Below are 21,673 nucleotides of genomic sequence, written 5' to 3' on the forward strand. Positions count from 1 at the left end.
AAACTCAATAGGATTGAGGTCGAGCTACTGTGACGACCAAATACTCTTTGGAAAGCTTTCAGGGATCGTTGTCATGTTGGAAGATAGATTTTCAGCCGATTAGACGCTGGCCATCACCGAGCCTCCGCCGTGTTTTACAGTCGGGATTACACTTGGATCTAACACCCGTTCTTTCTTTGATGTACACACAAACACTTTTCTCTTAGACCCAAAAACCTCAGACTTTGAACCAACAATCCATAAATCTCTCTCCCACTCTGTATGCGTCCAATTTTTATGTTCTGTCCATTTTAAAACTTACAACTCTGATTTTGCGAGAACGAGAACAATTTGTAAGCGAACTTCACAAAAAAATGTCTAAAGTTGAAAAGTATTAATCACAGCACATTATTGCGTCTCACAGAGCTAACTGGGACTAACTACAATCATAAACACCGAAAAAATAATTCACAATCAAAGAATAATAAACAAATCAGTCGGTACTTGTAAGTTTTCACCAACAAAATATAAACATGCGCTCCTATAAACGGATAACGGACACTATGATTTTTGGTTTGCAATACAGCTTTTCAACCTTCGTTTGTTAAAGTGTATTATTTTGAAATTTAATGAATGCATTATGGGGTAGGCAAAATGTTTGGCCGGTAGTGTATATTAGATTATATTTTATTATTATTTAATTAATGAGTTAATAATTGCAGTGTAAGAATTTGAAGTTGCAAGGTATTGTATCATGGGATGTTTGCTTGTATAGCAGATCCTTTAAATCCCAGCGCGACTTTTCTGTACTTATCGTATGTGGCAATAGTTTTGGCACATAATTTTGGAGTTTAAAAATAGATTATAACAATACAATACACGATAAAAATTGTTTATTTTCCTGACATTAGTTTTTTTTGTCAGTTACATCAAAATGTCTTAGAAGTTGTAAATAAGGAAAAGCATCCCTAAACCTAATACATAGTTCGCATTTTTGAAAACCAAAATATTTCATGCAGAAGCAATTACCGTGTAATAGCTGAATGTGAAGAAGTAATACCATGTTTGAACCTTCCAAAATGTGGAAAACAAGAAATATCAGAAAGACTTGTAAGAAAAGCAAAAGACAGATTCGGGGTTTTTGTAAGAAAATTAGCGCGTGAATACCATATATCTAAGATATACATCGCGGGAATTGGCACGGATACCAAGTCAACTAAGGTGGATACATTTTGCGAATGAAGGTCATTATGATAAAAATACCTCACACTTGGCAATTTGGAAATCAAAGGGAACGATGGTTTTTATAGGGACAATATAGAAGAGTGCCCTAACATAGTAAAATATGAAGAAAAAGCAAAATTCGCTGATTATGTTCTAGTCTGGTATGTGATGACGATAAGAGAGATATCCAGACCCTATGTAAGTCGAGTAAAGGGGAAGCTATAGAATGCCTCACGAAATTAGTTAATTTTATACGCCCACATCACGTTAGAAACTATATAATGTTTTGGCCGGACTTATGGTTCTACCATTACGCCAGAGCAAATCAAAATTGGAAATATTTTGGGCACTTTTATCTCGCATAGTATATGATGAGGAGGGTTTAGGGTTAATTGTGGGCGGCCGAGAGGCCGTTGAGCACATAGCCCTTCAGATAGGCTCGTCGTGCCCCACTTGACGTTACTAAAGGCCGATGTCCTTTGAGAAGCCGATCAGGCGCTTTGGCTTGATGGCGGATGACTAACATGAGGAACAATTACGGCGTACAATTTTTGAAAAAATACGCGAAATAGATGTTAAAGTCGTAGAGAAGCACGGGCCCCTTCATTCAGTTTAAGTTATTATCTTTGTTAGTTACGTTAAACCGTTAATTATGGAAATTAGAAAAGTTTCATTAAAGAAAAAATGAAAAAATAAATGTTTTGTGCCAAAACTATTGGGACATATGTTAGAAAGATGAGCAGAGCATGTCAGTGATGATACATATAAACTAATAATAATAAACTAATAATATGCTTTAATATTGTTTTCGTAGTTTTTAACCGTGTTAACTCATTCAATCAATAATGAGTCATTAGAAATAAATTCTCCAAACAAATTGGAACTTTGTAAGGCTTCCACTCGGAAGTTCATTATCTTCCAGATTTCAAATGAAATGGAAAACCGGGAAATTCCGAATCTCGTAAAAACAGTATTAGATTCATCGGGTCTATGAGTCACTGATTCTTAGAAGTAGATGAGTCATGCTATTGGAAAACTTTCATCAGATGACTATGGGGTAACACAACAAATTTATTATAATTATTATAATCGCAAATCTATGCTAAGAAAGTATGGAATTCTAACAAATAGCAAATTCTCTATTAAGCATATTTTTTCTCCAATAATAACTACAATTAACTTAATCAAATATTTTTTATAATTGGCAATTATGTGGACTACTCACTTTCACGTAGGTGTTTAACTATGTGTATGTTAAAAAAATCAATTTTAAAATTTCCTTTTGACCTCTGATGATTCAAGTCTATTATTTTTCTCTGAACGACTTTAAATAATTTCCAGAATTGGATTTGGTTGTCAACGTATTATTGATATTTATTTCCTGTAAACAATTACTTACAAGGTGTGTATTTACAATAACATGAACAATCATTCTACAATTTGACATACATGGTCTGATCAAAAATTGCCCGCGTAAATCGGATCGGTAATATTTTTTCCTCTAAGTTGATACAACTTTATTGATATTCGTGTGACGTTTAAGCGCCATATCTCAATTAATGTGTGTTTGTCAACTGTTTCTTTACGATGCAAGAAGTTTGTTCGACATTATTGACTTCGCTTGAAATTTTGTGTTTACTGTTAACTTTCACTTCATTCTGCGTAATAGAATTCAAATCGATCGGTATTAAATAGGAGGGGGATGTGTACATCGAGACCTGCTTGGAATACTTTGAAAACGATATCTTTGAAGTACAAATAATACAAGAAATTTTTCCTGATGATGAAATTAAAAAATCTTGAATGAGAATCAAAAAGAAGAAAATTTTTTGTAAAACATTGTTTACGGAACTATGTTTTCGATGTGTCGTAATCATAATCCGTCCACTATAAGAAATTAGTTTCGGGAAACACCTGTACGGACTTAATAATCCCCAAAACTTAACGTTTGGAACGGATTCTATCATAGGCCACATCTGGATTGATGAAAATTTTTGGAAATCCTACATAAACAAATTATTTGCACAGAGTATACTTGGAGTTTAGAAATTTGGCTCCAAATGTTTTCTTTGGAGGGGTTATTTGAAATATTTGTCGACACGTCGTTGAAAGAGCCGAAAATATTAACGAATTAACGGAAAATATAATCCAATTTTGTAGTAGAATTACAGCTAAACAGCTGAAAGATATGAGTTTATCTTTGTATAATATATATGGGTATTAGCTGGAAGAAGTGGATTATTTTATCTATTATCACGATAAAATTTTGTTTAATATTGTTTTTTACCTTTATTTTTTTTAATCATCGTTTAGTTATTTTTGTTTATTTTTCGGAATCTATTACAAGCCACATAAATACCTAACTATATTAGTAACATGCGTATCTAACACAAAACATCCTGATTCAATGAATCATCGTTCCTAATTCTTATTTTTGTGGACTCGACATACACCTCTTGTTTTGATACTTGTCAATTTCAGTTCTAATATGTAGTGTCCTCAAAGAATGGATTTCTAATAGAACAGTGGAGTCTATTATATTGGTATTTGGTTAATGTGTTTAAATTGAAATTCTCTGTATTATATTTTTGTATAACTATGAAATTGCTAATTTCCCTAAGTTTAAAATTGATTTTTTCAATAATTCATTATTAATTTTGTTATTTCCGGAACCCAGTCGAGTTGAACTTGAACGGACGTTTACCTAATCATTTCTTTGAAATCAGCAATTGTTTATTATACTTTTTTTATTTGTTACTAACAATATATATTTGTCTAATTCGATTATTGACGAACGTCTACAGTTATTTACATATATCAGAGAACGGCTGCAATGAACAAAATTATTTCAAATGAAAATTTTTAGAAATTGATCAAATAAAGCCTTTAAAGTTTTCAGTTTGATTCAGTCCAGTAGATCATACTTGATTTAATAACAACGTTGGGCATTCTGTCTTTACAAATCTTAATGTCCCTGCTCTACTACAGAGATAATTGGAGCACTGGACAAAATTGTCCAAGCTAGTACAGCCTTTTGCCATGTACCTGAAAACTGGAGTTCAACATTCTTCAATCTAAAGACCATAGAGAGACTTTTGGATCGACACAGTGCAAAAAGATGACACGGCCTACTGAATTGAAAAATAAACGGAACCCGCAATGTTCGAAAACCAGCTAGATGCTGGGGGCTTTGCAATGAGATAATTAATGATATATAGAGAGCCTTCAACAATACCTTAGAGACTACGATTAAGAGGGTACTGACTATTGCAGTAATATCTCTCTCGATCAAAAAATGGATAAACCATTTTGCCAGCCAAACGATCGTGGCCGACAAGGGTCAAACTACAATGGTATCTGGTCGTAAGAGAGCTACTGGAGGAAATAAAGTCAATGGAAAATGCACTGTGGTGGTCGACAACGATGATTTTTTGAGCATCACTCGTGCAACCTTTCTCCACACTACACTACAAATCAATTCTGAGAGTTCTGGAAGTAGTGGGGACCTGCTGTTGAAAGTCAATCACAAGAAGACTGAGATTGTGGTCTTTACAAGACGCTACAAGTGGGATAAAAATTGTAGCCTAACTCTAAACGGAGTGCAAATATCGAAAAGTTATTTTGGAAAGCAAATACTTCTGGAATTTTTATCAAGAAAGGAGGTTCACTGAGGTTTTAAGACAACCATGTAGTTGCTACTACGTATATAATCAAGGAAATCCGTAAACTCATACTATTTTATGATTCTCTGGTCTGGAAAGAGAATACTGGCAAGAGTAAGAGTATACAAGCGCAAAGTAGTGAAATAAATATTTTTTACCTAAGAAAGAACGTTTCTGTTATGCAAAACGAACTACTGGCTATAATCAGTATCAAAATAATATTTTTTATCTAATTTTAATTAGACAATTGAGGCATGTTTGAGAAATTGGCATAATCTTATATACGAACATTCTATTAGAGATCCAAAGTAGTCTTAAGTATTTTATTTTTAACAATCCTTAAATTGGATTATATAGCATTATGTCGATTAATACCTCCCGGGGAAGCTATTTCTCCAACGAGTCTACTCAATGGTCTTGTTGTGTCGTTTTCCTTTTGTTTTTTGTTAGATTCATCCTATATACATGGTCGCTTGTACTAGCCGGCTTTACGCCGATCCGGAAGTTTCTCTGCGCAAACAAAATGTGTTTATTGTCTTAGTTAAAGACCAAATTGCATCATACAAATTTATCTTTGTGTGCACGTTATTCAAACATTTTTTTCTCCTTGTTTATCCTATTTATGTCTCTTAATTATCGTATCTTTTTCAAAGTGGTAAACATCCTTTCACAGATTTATAGAGTGCATAGATTTTTTATTAATAATTCGGTCCCATACACTTAACACAAATATTCAATGAATCTCTAGTTTGATTTGAGGTTTACATATCGTCACCAGTTTACTAATCTATGAAGCGAAAACAGAACCGGATTTGTGACATTTAATATAACTAAAATTCCATAATTTCGTTGTTGTCTCTGAGATAATATGAGTGTGTTTTATAAATAATGTCGGTGTCCAATGTTCACTTTGTTTATAAAATAATAATACAAATAGGAAGTAATATTCGGAGTATAGCCCATCGTATTCTAGGGTTTTGACCCAATGTTCAGCAAGCCCTGAAATTATAGAAATCAGTAGAAATGTATTGCCATTGATGTCAAGGGAACGATACGAACATGCATATAGACAATTCATGGACTGACAAATGGAGAAAAAGTGGAATCCTTGTCAGCGAATGTGTTCATAACTTTTTTGGTGATCTCTGTACCAAATACAAATCCAGTACCTTGTGGTCCATATATTCTATGCTAAGGTTTGTAAACATGATGTGCAACTCTAGTTCTTTAAACTAAAATTTACGTTTTTAGACCTCCTTTATTTTTGTAATTTGTAGATGTATGCGAAAGGTGAACTTTACAATATTAAACTTGGTGATATCAAAGACATGAACTCAGTTTTAATCGTCGATTACTAAAACTAAGAAACCTCGACAATTTGTCATTGCTAACCTATAGGAATATCTGAAAAGATAGAAGATTCTTTGTCAATTATCAAAACGGAAAATGCTCAAAGCAAGCAATTTGTAGGCATCAATAAATTTGGTAGATTAGTTAAAGACATCACTAAATATTTGAAGTTACCTAACCCAGAAACTTACACAGGGCACTCGTACAGAGTACCAACAAAACTGGCGATCTTCTAGCTCTGAAACGATATTGTAGATGGCAATCCAGTGTAACAGCTGACGGTTATGTATACGATTCGATCAGTAAGAAATCTCTCATCGTATTGTAGAAGCTGAAGAATCCTCCTCGGACGCCACTTTTTGAAACTACATTTGCAACACCAGAAAAGAATTGTCAATCTGATACGCATAAAATTCAAAATTTTGTTTCAACTCTCGAACAAAAAATAGTTAATAAACGTCAGTAAGCACCAATTTGTTTTCAAAATAACTTTATCATAAACTTTAATTAAAAAAATGAATACTAACTGCGTTTTTCTGTGGTTGTCGGAAAAATATCGTGTACAACACGTTGTCGATTCGATTTCACACTCATTTGTTTAAACCACTCGCGTACTGGCTCAATTCTACAAACTCGTATGAAATCTTCCAATTTCAACACTTTTTATTCAATATAATATTAATTGTACAACTTGTATGTAACCTGAGTTTTCCAAAATCTATTAAATTACAAATACATCTATCAAGAGCGAATGTTTTCCTTACAAAAAAACAAAAAGAAACTAAATATTATTTGATTAGATGGTAAATTTGTCTTCCTTGTTCTATTTGACAATATCCAAGTCTATTATAGAAATCTGAAAGAAATCTAAAATCGGGAGATTCCAATCCACCTGTCCATGTCCTTGGAAACATTATTCAAGTAATTCCGAAAAGCATTTAGAGTGTGGCGATTTACGGAATATTATTAAAATTGTTGGCAACTCCATTTATTTTATTTACTTTCTCAAAAAATCTAAATATTTCAATCTGTTCAAATTGCCTACAAAAAAAAATCCAAAAAACTTTACCGCATCCGTCTAGGATTGGTATGACTCCAATATTTCAAATTATAGCTATTTATCATACCATTCAAGTATTATTTGTAAAATGAGGGTCTGTATCTACCTTTTAGATTACGATTTCACAAATTAATAGGTAAAAAGGTAAAAATCTGTAGGATTCTAATAAGACCAATCGTATCTTATGGTAGTGAATGTTGGGTGATGACACAACAAGTCCAAGAAAGATTAAGAATATCTGAGAGAATGATTATCAGAAGAAGGACCAAACTTATTCTTTTCAATAATGATACGATGGATCCTACATTAACGTAATGTTTTAATACATCTTCCTGAATAGATGTAAGTTTTAGAACGACTTTTGATTCTCCAAAAAACTTCACAATTATAAAAACTGCAATTTTTGTAATTTTATTGCCAGTCGAATACATTAAATAATAGTTACCTCATCATTATATTTACGGTCAACATTATCAAAACAATTGTTTTTTTCTTGTTCAGTAAACGTATTGAAATTTAAAAGTACCTAATTACAATAAACATTTTTTACTAATAACTGTAAGAAATAATTCATGACATTCAACACAATAATTGATGATTGAATCTTCTTATTTTTTTACATAAACAATTTTCTAATAATTTTCATTTCTTCACGGTTGTAAAACCTAGTAAAATATAGGTTACACAACAGACATTATACGTGTCAATACAAAATTTGACTTTGGCTTTGAAGCATTAAAATTTGATATTTTATGTAATTAAACAGAAAAAAACATATGCCCTTAAAAAGTTTTGAAATTTATGAGTCTGATTAAACCATATTTATCAAAATCTGTAATTTCAATTTAATAATCGTAGTTGAAATCATTCAAATAATTTTTTTATTAAGTTTCACTGTCAAAATAACTTTCAAAAAAGTGAAAGATAATTTATAAGTTCACACTTTTAGCTTTAATAACGCTCTTCTAAGCTCACAATGTTTTGATAAAAACTTTTTCCTTGCTTCTCTGACTACACTCCATTCCCTGTTGTTTTTAAATATATCTAAATGATCATGCAGCATATGTATTTTTGATGACATCCTGTAACCCATCTCCTAAGCATTTATTTAGTATATCTTCAACTAACTTATCCTAGCTTTCAGCTTTGTTATTTCCAAAAAATCCAAAACCAAAACATTTCGCTTTTTCAGTACAATTTAGCAAAATCGTCTGAAGTTCCATCCAGTTTTTGAAAAAATTTTCTCCACAATCCTAACTTGATGTGCAGAAGTAGCATTAACCCTTTTTCCACTTCCAACAATTTGTCTCAAATTTGACGTTTGGTTTTTCGACACAAGGCTCTGCTGTTACAGGCAATTACCATTGAATATAGTACTTAGTTTTCGCACTGTAGTTCCATAAAAAATCCCACCATTTTTAAACCTCCAATCAGCTGCCAGTTATACGCGATACTTTCCGGATTCAAGCAAGATTTCAACAATGTAATAATTTCTATCAAGATGGAATCGATTAGAAAAGATGGAAATTTGAATGTAAATCAGTTGAATCATAAAACAGCTTTAAGCTTTTTATAGTCAATGAATAAACGCCATTCGCTAGGAACGCAGATATTCCAATTTCTTCGAACATACAGCTAAATCTATCTACTTTTGTGAATAACGATAAGAATGTTACATGCCTGGTTCTCTCATCCTTGATATTGAACATCAACTGAATTTCACTGTTTTCAGCACTCTGAAAGCTCTTCTTTATTTTTTTGGTAAATTTAAATCTCTTATCTCCAGTAATTAGATGGTGTTTTGATTTTTCTAGTTTAGGTGAAAATTTCTTATCATTTTTATTAGAACTAAGAGATAAACTATTTTTATGCAATAATTACCTTACCTTTCAAAAATTACAAGCTACAAACAGCTACAAACAATATGTGGAGCCCATAGTTTGTCTTAATGCCGAACAAGACTGTCAAAATATACTTCCTAAGCTTCACAAAAAACGTGAGATGTCTTTCGTTCGTATTTAACATCCCAAACTTCAATAAACCAACCCCACAGACAACACAATACATCTGCATTGTATTTACATTTTCGAGAAAATTTTTTTCTAAATGCGAATGTCATTCGACATGTTTTGTTTCCAACGTTGACCTTGGAAAGTCGGTTTTTTTGAGCCGCGTCAAAGAAATACCCAACATCGAATCAAAGTTCGAACCAACACTTGTGGTACAACTACACACATTTCTTATTTTCTTGCGCGTGAATGCTACGCATTTTGTTTGAAAAACTGAATTTATATAATATAAAAAGGCCTTTACACACGAATTTCATACAATATTTTTTCTGCTAGTGAAAATTTGATAGAAATACAAAAGTTTAATGGTAATTTTCCTTATAAAATATATGATATATTCATTGCTATTTTCAACATTTTAATCAAGTTTAGTACAAATTAACAAAACAACAAACGAATTTGTGTTATTAAAATCATTAACTCTTCTCTTCGACATGTATAGTTACACCTAAAATTAATTATCACTGCCTAAGTAGAAAGATAAAAAATGGAATCAGCGCGACTTGAATCTGGGACCTCCCGCATGTGAATCTCGTACTCTCACCTCTACATTACGAAGACCTTAATAATACGTTTTTTTACGCACTACTGCTTGAAGTATGTTTCTTTACGCACTAGTGTGTCCAAAGTACGTACGCTAGAAGAAAAAAGTATTTTCTTTCCGTTAAAAATATTAATTTCTTTATAAAATTCATAATAAATTATTAAAACAGTGTTTATTTCACATTTTATATTCTAAACCTTGGGCGAACAATGATGCGAAAGATAAAAAACTGAAGATGTTAGCAAAATGCACAATAAATTCTTAGAAACAGTCTCGCAAGCTATATCATTAAACACGTCGCTATTTCCGTACATATTTTATAAAGAATATGAATCAGTTAAACCAGTTTTATACGGGTCGCCAGGATGTTTCTTCGATTTTCTTTATTTTATCTGTAAATTCCACAGAGTCGCCTCACTTATTACACAAGCATTTCGCCTTGTCGACCAATACTAGTGAACCAGATTTACATTGTGTGCATTTTCAGCGTGCGCATTCACATGGAATATTATACCGGCTTATTTTAAAAACTGTTATTAATGATAACTAAATTTTTTATAACTAGATGTCGGAGATTTGTACTAAAAATGAAACAAGAAATGTCTATTTTTCATTCAAATTTATTCTAATACACAATGTTATAATCGTATTTTCAAATTATATTTATATGTAGTTTTTCAAAAATTATTTTACAAATCTGAAAAAATTTTACTCTCAACTTGTTTGGTCATAAAGAGATGATAGGATGTAGAGTTTTGTTAGGATAACTGGCTTGAATTTTAATTCGAGTGTTTTCTATAATAACCATCATATTATCAAGTTTATGTTTCAAACCGGACTAGGTTAGAACAAGAGATGTAAAATTTTCAATAATTATCTTTAGGAGAATATTCGAGAATATTGGAAAATAATTGTATTCATATTGTTGAAGAAAAAAGTAATTTCTTACGTGTTACATTTAATTGCTTAAGAAAGGAAAACATTCAGGAGGAAACTCTTTAAAGATGCCAGTGAAAACACGTTGGATTCAAAATATACCTCAAAATCTTTAGCTGTTTAAGAAGAATCCAGCAAAGCGTAACCTGCATTTTAAACGAAAATATATTTTATACGGGTTAAGAAAATTAACGACTTGTTGAGTCCAATTGTAAAATGGGTAACAAAATTAGAATTTTAAGCTACTACGAAAATATGGTTCAAGATGACGAAAACAAATTCTGGCAAAGTTTGACCTCTTAATATCAATATTTAGAGGTGCCGCATCATGATTTTTGATTTTCCTTTTGAATTACACGGGAATTATTTTTTTCTTTTTGGAACTTTAATGTATTTCAACGAATTATTGTGTAGTAAAAAGAAATAGATATTTTTGTAGGAAATTAAACGTCCTACAAAAAAGGTCTGAAATAATTTTTCGCTCGGTTCAAAGTTTTCGCTTTCATTCCAATCGTGCTATATAATATATGATGACTCAAAATTTTTTATATTTTTCTATAAAAAAATGTTTTAAAAACATAAGACAATATATTTTTCGTGATTTTCCTAATTTTTCCTCCCAAATTTATTGAGAAAAACTTATATAGCACGATTGGATGAAAGCGAATAACTTTGAACCGAACGAAAAATTATTTCAACCTTTTTGTGGTCCGTTTAATTTTCTACAAAAATATCTATTTTTTTCGTCATCTTGAACAATATTTTCGTAGTAGCTAAAAAAATTGAAAGTTACGGTCCGCCCTATTGTAAAGGCATTATTTGACATGAAATGTTTTTCTACAACTGTTACCATGGGCACTAGTTTTAAAAAATGAACAGAATTATGTACTTGAATTTTTGAAGAAGTGGAAAGCTATGGAGTTAATGCCTATTCATTTTACCGCTAACGTTTTGATTTCTGAATTACAACAGAGGAGCAAATAAAGGGTTCAAAATTCATTCTCTCCCTAGCAGAAGTTGTTGAAACTTTTTCAGAAGAGAAAATTCTATTAATTCTATTAACTTAGCTGAATAGCTGAAAATTTTAAGTTATTAAAACAGTTGAAAAAATAAATTATACTACACGTTGGAAAGGGACATGTATAAGAATGAGTCTGGCAAAAATCGCATTATTAATATTAACTATGTCTTCCACAATGGTTGCAACTTAACAAAGTTTCAGTACTTATGGAAAAAGAAATCGATTATCCACAGAAAAATGTGGAAAGGTGTAGTAAAGTAGATCTGTATTCTCAACCTCAAATGTGCGCCAAAAATCTCTCAGCGTCAATGAGTTTGAATAGTTGATGATAAAACAAAACACTGAAATTAAATATAAAAATCGGAAACTAAACTAACATCTGAATATTAAATTGAAGTAATTATAACATGTATTAAATACAACGCTAAGAAACGCCACTGTCGACAACAAACGAAATATTTTATTCAATTCATATAATGCTGCTTTCAAATAATCAGTTGACTTTTTTCTTTCTTTGGCGGCCCTTAGATTTCTTACAGGGTATACTAAGAATACAATAACTAGTGAAAGTCGCTACTTACAAATTCATCCTGGTATACCAGTTTTGTGGTCGGAATTCTTCAATACTCTGTAAACAACCTAACTACTTTGAAAATATAAATTTCGCTTTCATGTTGTCAAAAAAATGTTCTATTCTTCTCTCTTATTTAATATTTTATTAATCATTTATTTTTAATCATCTCAATTCCTCTCATCCAATGTCCTTTAATACATGTGAATATATATTATGTCATTATTAACCAAAGGGTGAAACAGAAAATTGCTTTGAGCTACGTTGTATAAAACTGTTTAAATTACAACATAAAATGTCGAATTAGGTTAACGAACTAATCTACGTTTCCTCAATAAAACATAAACAAGAAAAATATCTGACCTAATATTTAGAGTACAACTTGAATTTCATTACTTTCGCTGTGAGATAAATAGGGTTTGAAATTTGGAAATATATTTAAAAATAGCTCGTTGATAATATCTGGTTAGTGTCAAACGTCAAAGTAAAATTAAGACAACTTTTATATTAAAATGTATTCACCACACACATCAGTATGAGTATAAGTTTTTCCATATACATAGTGCGGTCCTTGATATCTTGGTCTCGTATAGTAAATAAATTTTTGATATTTGATTCATTTGGAAGAATCAAATAAAACCGTGAATGCGGCATATCACTTTGACTTACTAAGGCAGTAAGTATCAAAAAATTATCGAAGAAAGGCGCGGTAAAATCAGTCGAGTGTGCGCTTGCTTTATGACAATGATCCAGTCAATTCTGCTTCGCTTTCTAAGACTACTCGTACATGAATTTGGCTTCACATAGAATGAACTCCCACTATATAGTCTTGATCTCGTTTCCGTCCGACTATTTTTTTTCGCAAAGCTGAAGGTCGAGTTAAGGGGTAAAAGATTAAAACAGAGACGATAAAATTAAATAGGCGGTATACGAAAATTTCGACTCTAATGAGGTTTTTCTATAAAATGATTCATAACAGCTGTATGTTAACATCGATGTAGTTAACATCGCAATGTTAAACCAAAATTCACATCGCAGTTAAAAATCGTGTTCTGAACATTCCAATGTTTTGGTCATCGTTATTTTAACAGCGAAAATATTATTCTACATCGATGTAACATTGCAACCATGCAGAATAGCATTTTCGTAATTTCTATCGATATTGAAAGTAACAAGGCTGTTACCACTAACATTTTGTTCTAAATAAGCGCATAAAGGCGCACCATATTTTTTTAGGGCATAGAAGCTTTAGTCAGACGTTCTCAAAAGTTTTTGGATATAAAAAAAGAATGTATATTGAAAATTTTTTTTCTATTTATGACCGTTCTTTCTATGTTAGGCTAAGATGTCATGGATCACAGTATTTGTAACATTTAGCTGAATAGCATACATGAGTAGATTTAACCTATCCAAAAAAGATTTTTGATGGCCAGAGAAAAGCTTTAAGACGTAAAGTTTTTTGTTATATTAAAAAAACCACATATAGAACAATTTTTGTTCAATATTTAAAAAATGACTTTACAGATTTTTCAACGTAAATCCTGCTTGAAATCCCACCAAAATCACTGTAAAGTTCATATCCCCACATATCTCCCACTTGAAGTGGTTATAAACTATTTTATCTAAACGGAGTCGCATTTTTTCGTAGGTTATTTGTATTGTGGAATAACATAGCTTCTAAACTATCTATTCTGATAAATCTATGAACAATCGATATTCACTAGTAGAATGCTTGATATTCAATTACTGCATTAAACCATCGGTATAAATACAGGGACATAACGAACTTTTCATATTTTAAAATATGGAAAACGCGGCATTTCTTTTTCTAAAAGTTGTAAGTTTATGTTTCTTTGGCAAAGTAAGTTCCACTTCTTAAGACGGTAACCAAGTTCTGACTGTTGATTTAACAACCCAAAATCACGTACTAAATCATTTAACTATTTTTTAACAATCAAATGTGGCTTGCCGCAACTGGAACAATTGTTCCTCACGGCTTCTTGTAAAAACGTTATTATCTTCATTATTCCCCCAAACAATATCTTTTCATCGGTACTGGTAAGTCTGCAATGTGAGGAACGGGTCTTATGGCAGATTGCAAATTTGAATATTCCATCTAACACTTTTCTTTGTTTGAATAACCTTTAGTCATTGTCATACAAAATTAGAAATCATCTAAATGGTTAGTGGGTTCTCGCCATACCTTTGGAAATGCAAAAGGCATACTTCTTTTCTTTTCACTCATCCACTGAACTAATAACACAGCATACATAGGGAGCCTTGATCTCCGATAACAACACCAAACTCATAAAACAAGACTTTGACGTTTTTAGTAAATGGTATGGCTTACGACTCACACCATCAATTCGTCACAAATATAACAAAACCATTTTCGTCGTTGACAAAATTCTAAACTACACAAAACCATTTACTTCCAAACTAAAATGTAAACTAAATAAGAGAATGACAAACTTACACAATAAAATCGCGCGCTTATAAGGACAAGCTAATTTAATAAAAGTTACTACTTGATAAAAACAAGGATTCTAAATATCATCGATGATACGGCAAATGGTACGTATTGTGAATATTTGGAAGGTATTAGCATTATAAAAATAATCTATGAAACTGTGTTACAAAAATCCTGTAGGCCAGTGTATTACTTGAAACCGAGCTTATATTTTTTGTTATTTTTATTACAAATTCTCGGAAATGGCAAGTACTACCAAATTTTTTAACAAAGTTCTGTGAAAATTATTATCTTAACAAATAAAAGGGTAGATTAGATATCATGCATTTGATATTGAACAACAATATGAGATTTTTTACATAGTAGTAATCGATAAAAATATATTATACATACTATCTCAAACGAACAAATTGAAAAAATTACTTTTTTATGATAAATATATTTTTTTATTTTATCACCTTTTGGTTTAATATCTCTTCTCTAAGTAACCCAAAAATTTTTATTGAAAAAAAATTGAGAGTTTTTAATCTGCTCATTTGACAGAACGAGTTCACTGCTTAACAATTTTATAGGGAATAGAAAGGATGATCAGTATATTTAACTCCACAAAAAATTTTCGAAAATTAGATTTTATACCTATATCTATTGGCGATGTATTGTTTAAAAACAATATAATTCAAAGGTCATAAAGACAATAATATTTATTTAGAACCCATGACAAAACTCCTATCATAATTTAATTAGTTTTATTCTTCTGTCAATATAAACAATATTACGCAATAATAAAATGTTATGGTTATCATCTATAATTTATACAATAAATAAAAAGCTAATTGAATAAATTTTACGGTTTCTCATCCGAGTTGATTGACCATGTAAAACGCTATCAGTGACTGATGAATATCATATAATAAAATTAGTAACAAGTCACAGATGAGTAAAGGAAACAAATATTATTAAGTTATAATAATGCATTATAAAAGTATTCTAAAAGTCGAATTAAAATGCATATAATATAACATATTCATATAAATAATAATTAGTGTAAGCTCATCAGGTCGATGACTTAACATTTATACTGCTTTCTTTAGACTCTTCCTGTAGAGGGTTCTTTAAATAAATTTTCCCATATCAAATTCATCATTTTTTATTATCTCAAAAATATATTTCAATAATTTTTTTCAAAATCACTGTTCGAGTATCTGAACGCCTTCTATAATTACCTAAACGTTGCAGAATTAAAATATATTTTGAACATAAAAAATATCATTTATCATGTATTTTGATTCTATTTTTTTGTCTGTTACAGGAATTAATGATGTATTATTAGTAGATACGTTTTCACAACCACATGAAAAGGCAGCAAATATGGTAGTGGACAACCACAAACCAAAATTCATAGGTTGTCAAGATTATAAACCGTCTGTAAAGGAAGAACAACGAAGTGGGACATATGTTATGACTGTAAGTACTATTAAATTATTAAGAGTATTTATATCTTTGTTTGCCTATTTAATAGTTCTTAATTCATTTCAAAACGTGAGTATTCTACTTGAATTCAGGAAAAAATTGCGTTTACCATTTAAAAGAGATATATATTTTAGGTTGAAGCTCATGATGAAGATCCCAAAGATGCAGGGGGAATAATCACTTACTCCCTCATCCACAGAGATGGAGAACGAGTTTTATTTGAAATAAACAACAGAACTGGCGAGCTAACGACAATCCAAGGATTTGATCGTGATGAACCTGTTCGACAAAAGGAACTGTATGTAACTGTACAAGCTGTGGACAATGGTAGACCTCCGTTGGCAGATGTTTGTACATTTACAGTCACTATAACTGACATTAACGATAATGCACCCCAACTTGATAAACTTGTAAGTTAAATGATATATTTGAAAATTTTTTATTATACATCCATAAACTATTTGACATTATTTCTAAAACCAAAAATCTTTGTTGTCAAATAAACAATCAAAAATTCTACTTCTGTTTATTAAAAGAGATTTTTCAACAAATTTTTAGCAATACGATACTCAGGTATCTGAAGATTTAAAAATAAACAGTGAAGTAATGAGGGTATTCGCCTATGATATTGATGATGGTGAAAATTCAAGACTTTCATATAATTTTTCAAATCAGAATAGTCAGTTTAATCAGTACTTCACGATAGACCGAGACACAGGTGTTGTTTATTTAAAAACTCCTTTAACTGATGTAAGTGTTATTATATATTGAAACTTTCTGAGACTAGATTACTTGAGATTTTCCTTTTAGAAAAAGAATACAAGATTTACCAGTGTAGTGTATGTATCTGATAACGGTTATGCTGATCAAGAAGGCCAAAAAGAATCATCCGCTAATATTTCTATAACAGTAGTTGGATCTGATAAACAACCTCCTAGATTCACACGAAGAGATCCTGAAGGCGTTTTAGAAATTCCAGAAAATTTTAATGATTTTACAAAACACATAGTTACAGTTGAAGCTGTGTAAGTATTAATAATACTTTAAATTAAAATAATCACTATCAGTTTTTTTGTCTTTTTCTAAGTTTATCTCTTTCCTAAGACAATTCCTGTTTGATCTTTACCTCCAAGTTTTTGAATTTATCATGGTTTCACTAAAGAAATTTTGTGTTATTTATTTGGTGGTATCTTAAGTGAAACAGTGTCTTAATGAGGAAAAGAACCACAGAGTTAGATTATTTTTTTTTCTTTTAAAATATATGTTTTGAAAGTGACATTGTAAAATTTGTTAATAAGATAAATGTCAATTTATATGTAATCTCTTATACATAACTATATAAAGTAGCATATTACCTTTATTCTGATTTAATCAATCTATGAAAATATATTTGTTGATTGATTTACTTACATATAATTCATATTTTAGGTCAAATTTAAAGGACCCGCAACTTGCGTTTGAGTTGGTAAAAGGCAAGACATTCCAGACAAATAAGGATCAAACTTTTCTACTTGAAGCAGATGGGAACAAAGCTTATATAAAATTAGTTCGTCCTCTTGATTATGAAACTGTAACTGAGTATACTTTGACAATCAGGGTGAATAATAAAGATTCTATGGATGCCTCCATAAATATTCCAATTAAAGTTTTGGATGTTAATGATGAAATCCCAAATTTCCTAGAATTTCTGAAAGGAAGTGTTGTTGAAAATGATAATCCTGGTGTTCAAGCAATACAGGTTAGAGCTATCGACAAAGATGGCACTGCTGCTAATAATATTGTTAGCTATGAACTTTTAGACAACACAGATATTTTTGCTATAGATAAATCAACTGGTATCATCACGTCTAAAATTGCTTTTGACCGTGAAACAGTACCATTATACCATGTAAATGTTAAAGCTTATGATAATTCCCCATCGGCTCTGTTCAATACTTCAGAACCCAATAATGTGAAACAAACTTTCCAAATAAGTATAGAAGATCAAAATGACAATAGACCTGTATTTACACATCCCATTTATACCTTCAGTAATATTACTGAACTTGCAGATATGTTAAGTAATGTTGGAGAAGTCAAAGCTCTAGATAATGATACAGCTTCACTTATAAGTTATAGTATTATATCTGGAAATGATAATGAGTCATTTACGATTGAAAATACAACTGGTAGAATAAAAGTAAATAGAAAACTAGACTTTGAGTGGAAGGAAAACTATAATTTAACAGTTAGAGCCTATGATGGGGCGTATGAAGATTTTGCAATTGTTGTTATTCTAATAACAAATGAAAATGATGAAAGACCAGTTTTTGAGCAGTATCCTGATGATATATATATTGATGAAGAAAGAGTTGATTCAAATTGTATAATTACGGTAAAAGCATACGACCCAGACATCAAAGATAGAAGTGCTGATCAGCATATAGTATATGATGTAGCAAAAGAACAAAAAAGTTTTCTCACAGTTTCTTCTGATGGATGTGTGAAAATAATTAAACCCCTAGACAGAGATCCACCATACGGAAGCCCGATTCGTCAAGCTTTTATTTATGCCCGTGATAATGATGGAGGCACTAATTCTTTGTTAGGTACAGCTGAAATAGCAATCCATTTGAATGACATCAACGATAACGCACCGTTTTTAAATGTGACTGAAATTGTTTGGTATGAAAATCAAGCTGCTGGTTTTATAAGTGTTCTGAGTGCAGATGATTATGATGGCCCGGATAATGGTCCACCATTTTCCTTCCGCCTGGACGATTCTGCTCAACAAGACATTCGTGAAAAATTTTCCATCGAAGGAGATCGACTATATGCTTTAGTTTCATTTGATAGAGAAGAACAGAAATATTATGATATTCCAATTGATATTACAGACAGTGGTCAACCCACCCAACATGGAGTTAGTACTCTAAGAGTTATAATTGGTGATGTAAATGATAATGAAGCAAAAGATGGGAACAGCACAATCTTTGTTTATAAATATGTCAATGGACCAGACACTGATATTCAAATTGGACGTGTCTTTGTAGATGATCTTGATGATTGGGACATTAACGACAAAGTTTTTGTTCAACAGGATTATTTTGAAGAATTTACTCTTAACTTAACTGATAATGGAATGATTCTAATGCGGCCATCAACACAAGAAAACGTCTACGTTTTACATTACAGAGTTACTGAAACACATGACCCTGAAATACAGGAACACACTGTTAACGCCATAGTAACTATTACTGTTAAAGAACTACCAGAAGAGGCTGTAGTGAAATCTGGATCAATTAGAATAAATGGAACCACTAAGGAAGCATTTGTAGAAACTGTTCACGTAAGTATATGTTCAAAATTCTATATCCAAAATCGATGCAAACAGATAAAAATATTTATAAAGAGACTTTCAGGTTAATTTTAATATATATATATATATATATATATATATATATATATATATATATATATATATATATATATATATATATATATATATATATATATATATATATATATATATATATATATATATATATATATTGAAGTGTTTCAATTATTTTCAGAATGAAAAAAGTAAAAAGGATATACTACATCAAGAATTATCGAAGATTTTGAATACATCGATGACAAATGTTGATGTATTTACTGTTCTGCATTCACCACACCAAGATTCAAATTACGTTGATGTTAGGTTTTCTGCTCATGGTTCTCCTTATTATGCTCCTGAAAAACTTCAGAATAAAATAACGGATCACCAAACAGAGGTTTGCATATTTTATTTTCTTCTAACATTAAATAATGTGTATTTAAAAAGAAAACTATGGAAAACAATGTTTGCAATTAAAACGTTCATAAGTAATATTAATTCTGTATCATCTATCCTCTTTATTTATGTGTGAGGATAATAAATAAAGCTAACAATTAAACAATATTAATCCTACCTACATTAATTGTTTTGTGTTAATATAAATAAAATTTTTGTTTTAGCTTGAAAAAAAATTGTATGTGGATTTTGTTATGATAAATATAAACGAATGTCTCAACGAAACAATTTGTGGTAGTGATAATTCCTGTACAAATCAATTGAACATCTCAAGAGAACCTGCAGTGGTGTTTACAAATCGAACATCCTTTGTTGGAGTAAGTGCGGTTGTTGATCCTGTTTGTGCTGCATTACCAAGAGAAATTATTGAATGTTTCAATGGTGGTATTCCTATAGAAGACGTTGCTTGTAGCTGTCCTGCTGGTTTTGAAGGACCACATTGCGAAATTCTCGCTATAGGATTTAGAGGCACTGGTTGGGCTATGTATCCATCATTTGATGCTTCCAATAGAACTGAAATAATCTTACATGTTTTGTCGCAAACTGACAATGGATTAATATTTTATAACGGGCCTTTGACAGTTAGACAAACTGCTTTGTCCAAAGGTAATAATTAGTACATCCTTTAATTGAAAAAGGCTTTTATTGTAAGGAAATATAAAACAACTATCTCTTCTTTTTTCACTTTTGAGAACGAACGAACAAGTAAAAGAAAGCCCAAGAAAAAAGAATAAACTGTTACAGAAGTTATCAACATACTATTTTTTTCACTATCATTATTTACTTATTTATCATATATTTCAGATTATATTTCTTTGGAACTCAAAGATGGATATCCTTTACTACAAATATGTACACATTCGACGCCACAAGAAATATATTTAACTCAACGTAAACTAAATGATGGTGCATTGCACAAAATTAAAATAGGATATGGAATTGATGTAAGTATTATCATTAATAGTTACAATTTTAGAAATAAATAACGAAAATCTACACAGAAAATGTTTGTTTCCATTTTTTATGTATCTCTCTCTTATATAAAACCCTAATAATTTTGTTTTAGGATATATCCTTAGAAGTTGACGATTGTGGAACGACTTGTTCAATTTGGACTAGTAAAACTGTTAAAGGTGTTCTGAGACCCAACGGTCCTCTACAACTTGGAGGCATGAAAAATAAATTCACTAATCAGGAATTCCAAACCATTTGGAATCGTCTACCACCAACAGACGTCAGTTTCACTGGTTGTATAAGAAACTTGACATACAATGATTACTTCTATAATTTAGGTGCTCCATCAGATTGGTACCAAGCATTTCCTGACTGTAATTATGGTATGATGCAAGCTGTTACTTTTGGAATTGATTCCAATTTCTTGGTTGCCATTCTTGTCTGTGTGGCAATATTAATAAGTAAGTTAAAATTCTGAAGTCATTATAATTCTACTAGCTCTGCTACAGATGATACTCTCTGTGTTAATGTTATATGCCCCAGTATAAT

The 21,673-nt window shown here is 31.0% G+C and overlaps 1 protein-coding gene across 1 annotated transcript in view; it reads left to right on the forward strand.

The window, feature by feature from the left end:
* Window positions 1-21,673, forward strand: part of LOC130450701 (DE-cadherin) — a 58,817-nt gene that overhangs the window by 31,728 nt on the left and 5,416 nt on the right. Inside the window, exons 2-10 of the mRNA XM_056789257.1 lie at window positions 16,196-16,350; window positions 16,491-16,766; window positions 16,915-17,106; window positions 17,167-17,381; window positions 17,785-19,684; window positions 19,911-20,111; window positions 20,335-20,776; window positions 20,975-21,114; window positions 21,237-21,585. Of these exons, the coding sequence (XP_056645235.1) occupies window positions 16,196-16,350; window positions 16,491-16,766; window positions 16,915-17,106; window positions 17,167-17,381; window positions 17,785-19,684; window positions 19,911-20,111; window positions 20,335-20,776; window positions 20,975-21,114; window positions 21,237-21,585 (3,870 nt within the window). The remainder of the gene's footprint in view (window positions 1-16,195; window positions 16,351-16,490; window positions 16,767-16,914; window positions 17,107-17,166; window positions 17,382-17,784; window positions 19,685-19,910; window positions 20,112-20,334; window positions 20,777-20,974; window positions 21,115-21,236; window positions 21,586-21,673) is intronic.

Source organism: Diorhabda sublineata, chromosome X (genome assembly GCF_026230105.1).
Source record: "Diorhabda sublineata isolate icDioSubl1.1 chromosome X, icDioSubl1.1, whole genome shotgun sequence".
Classification (NCBI taxonomy): domain Eukaryota; kingdom Metazoa; phylum Arthropoda; class Insecta; order Coleoptera; family Chrysomelidae; genus Diorhabda; species Diorhabda sublineata.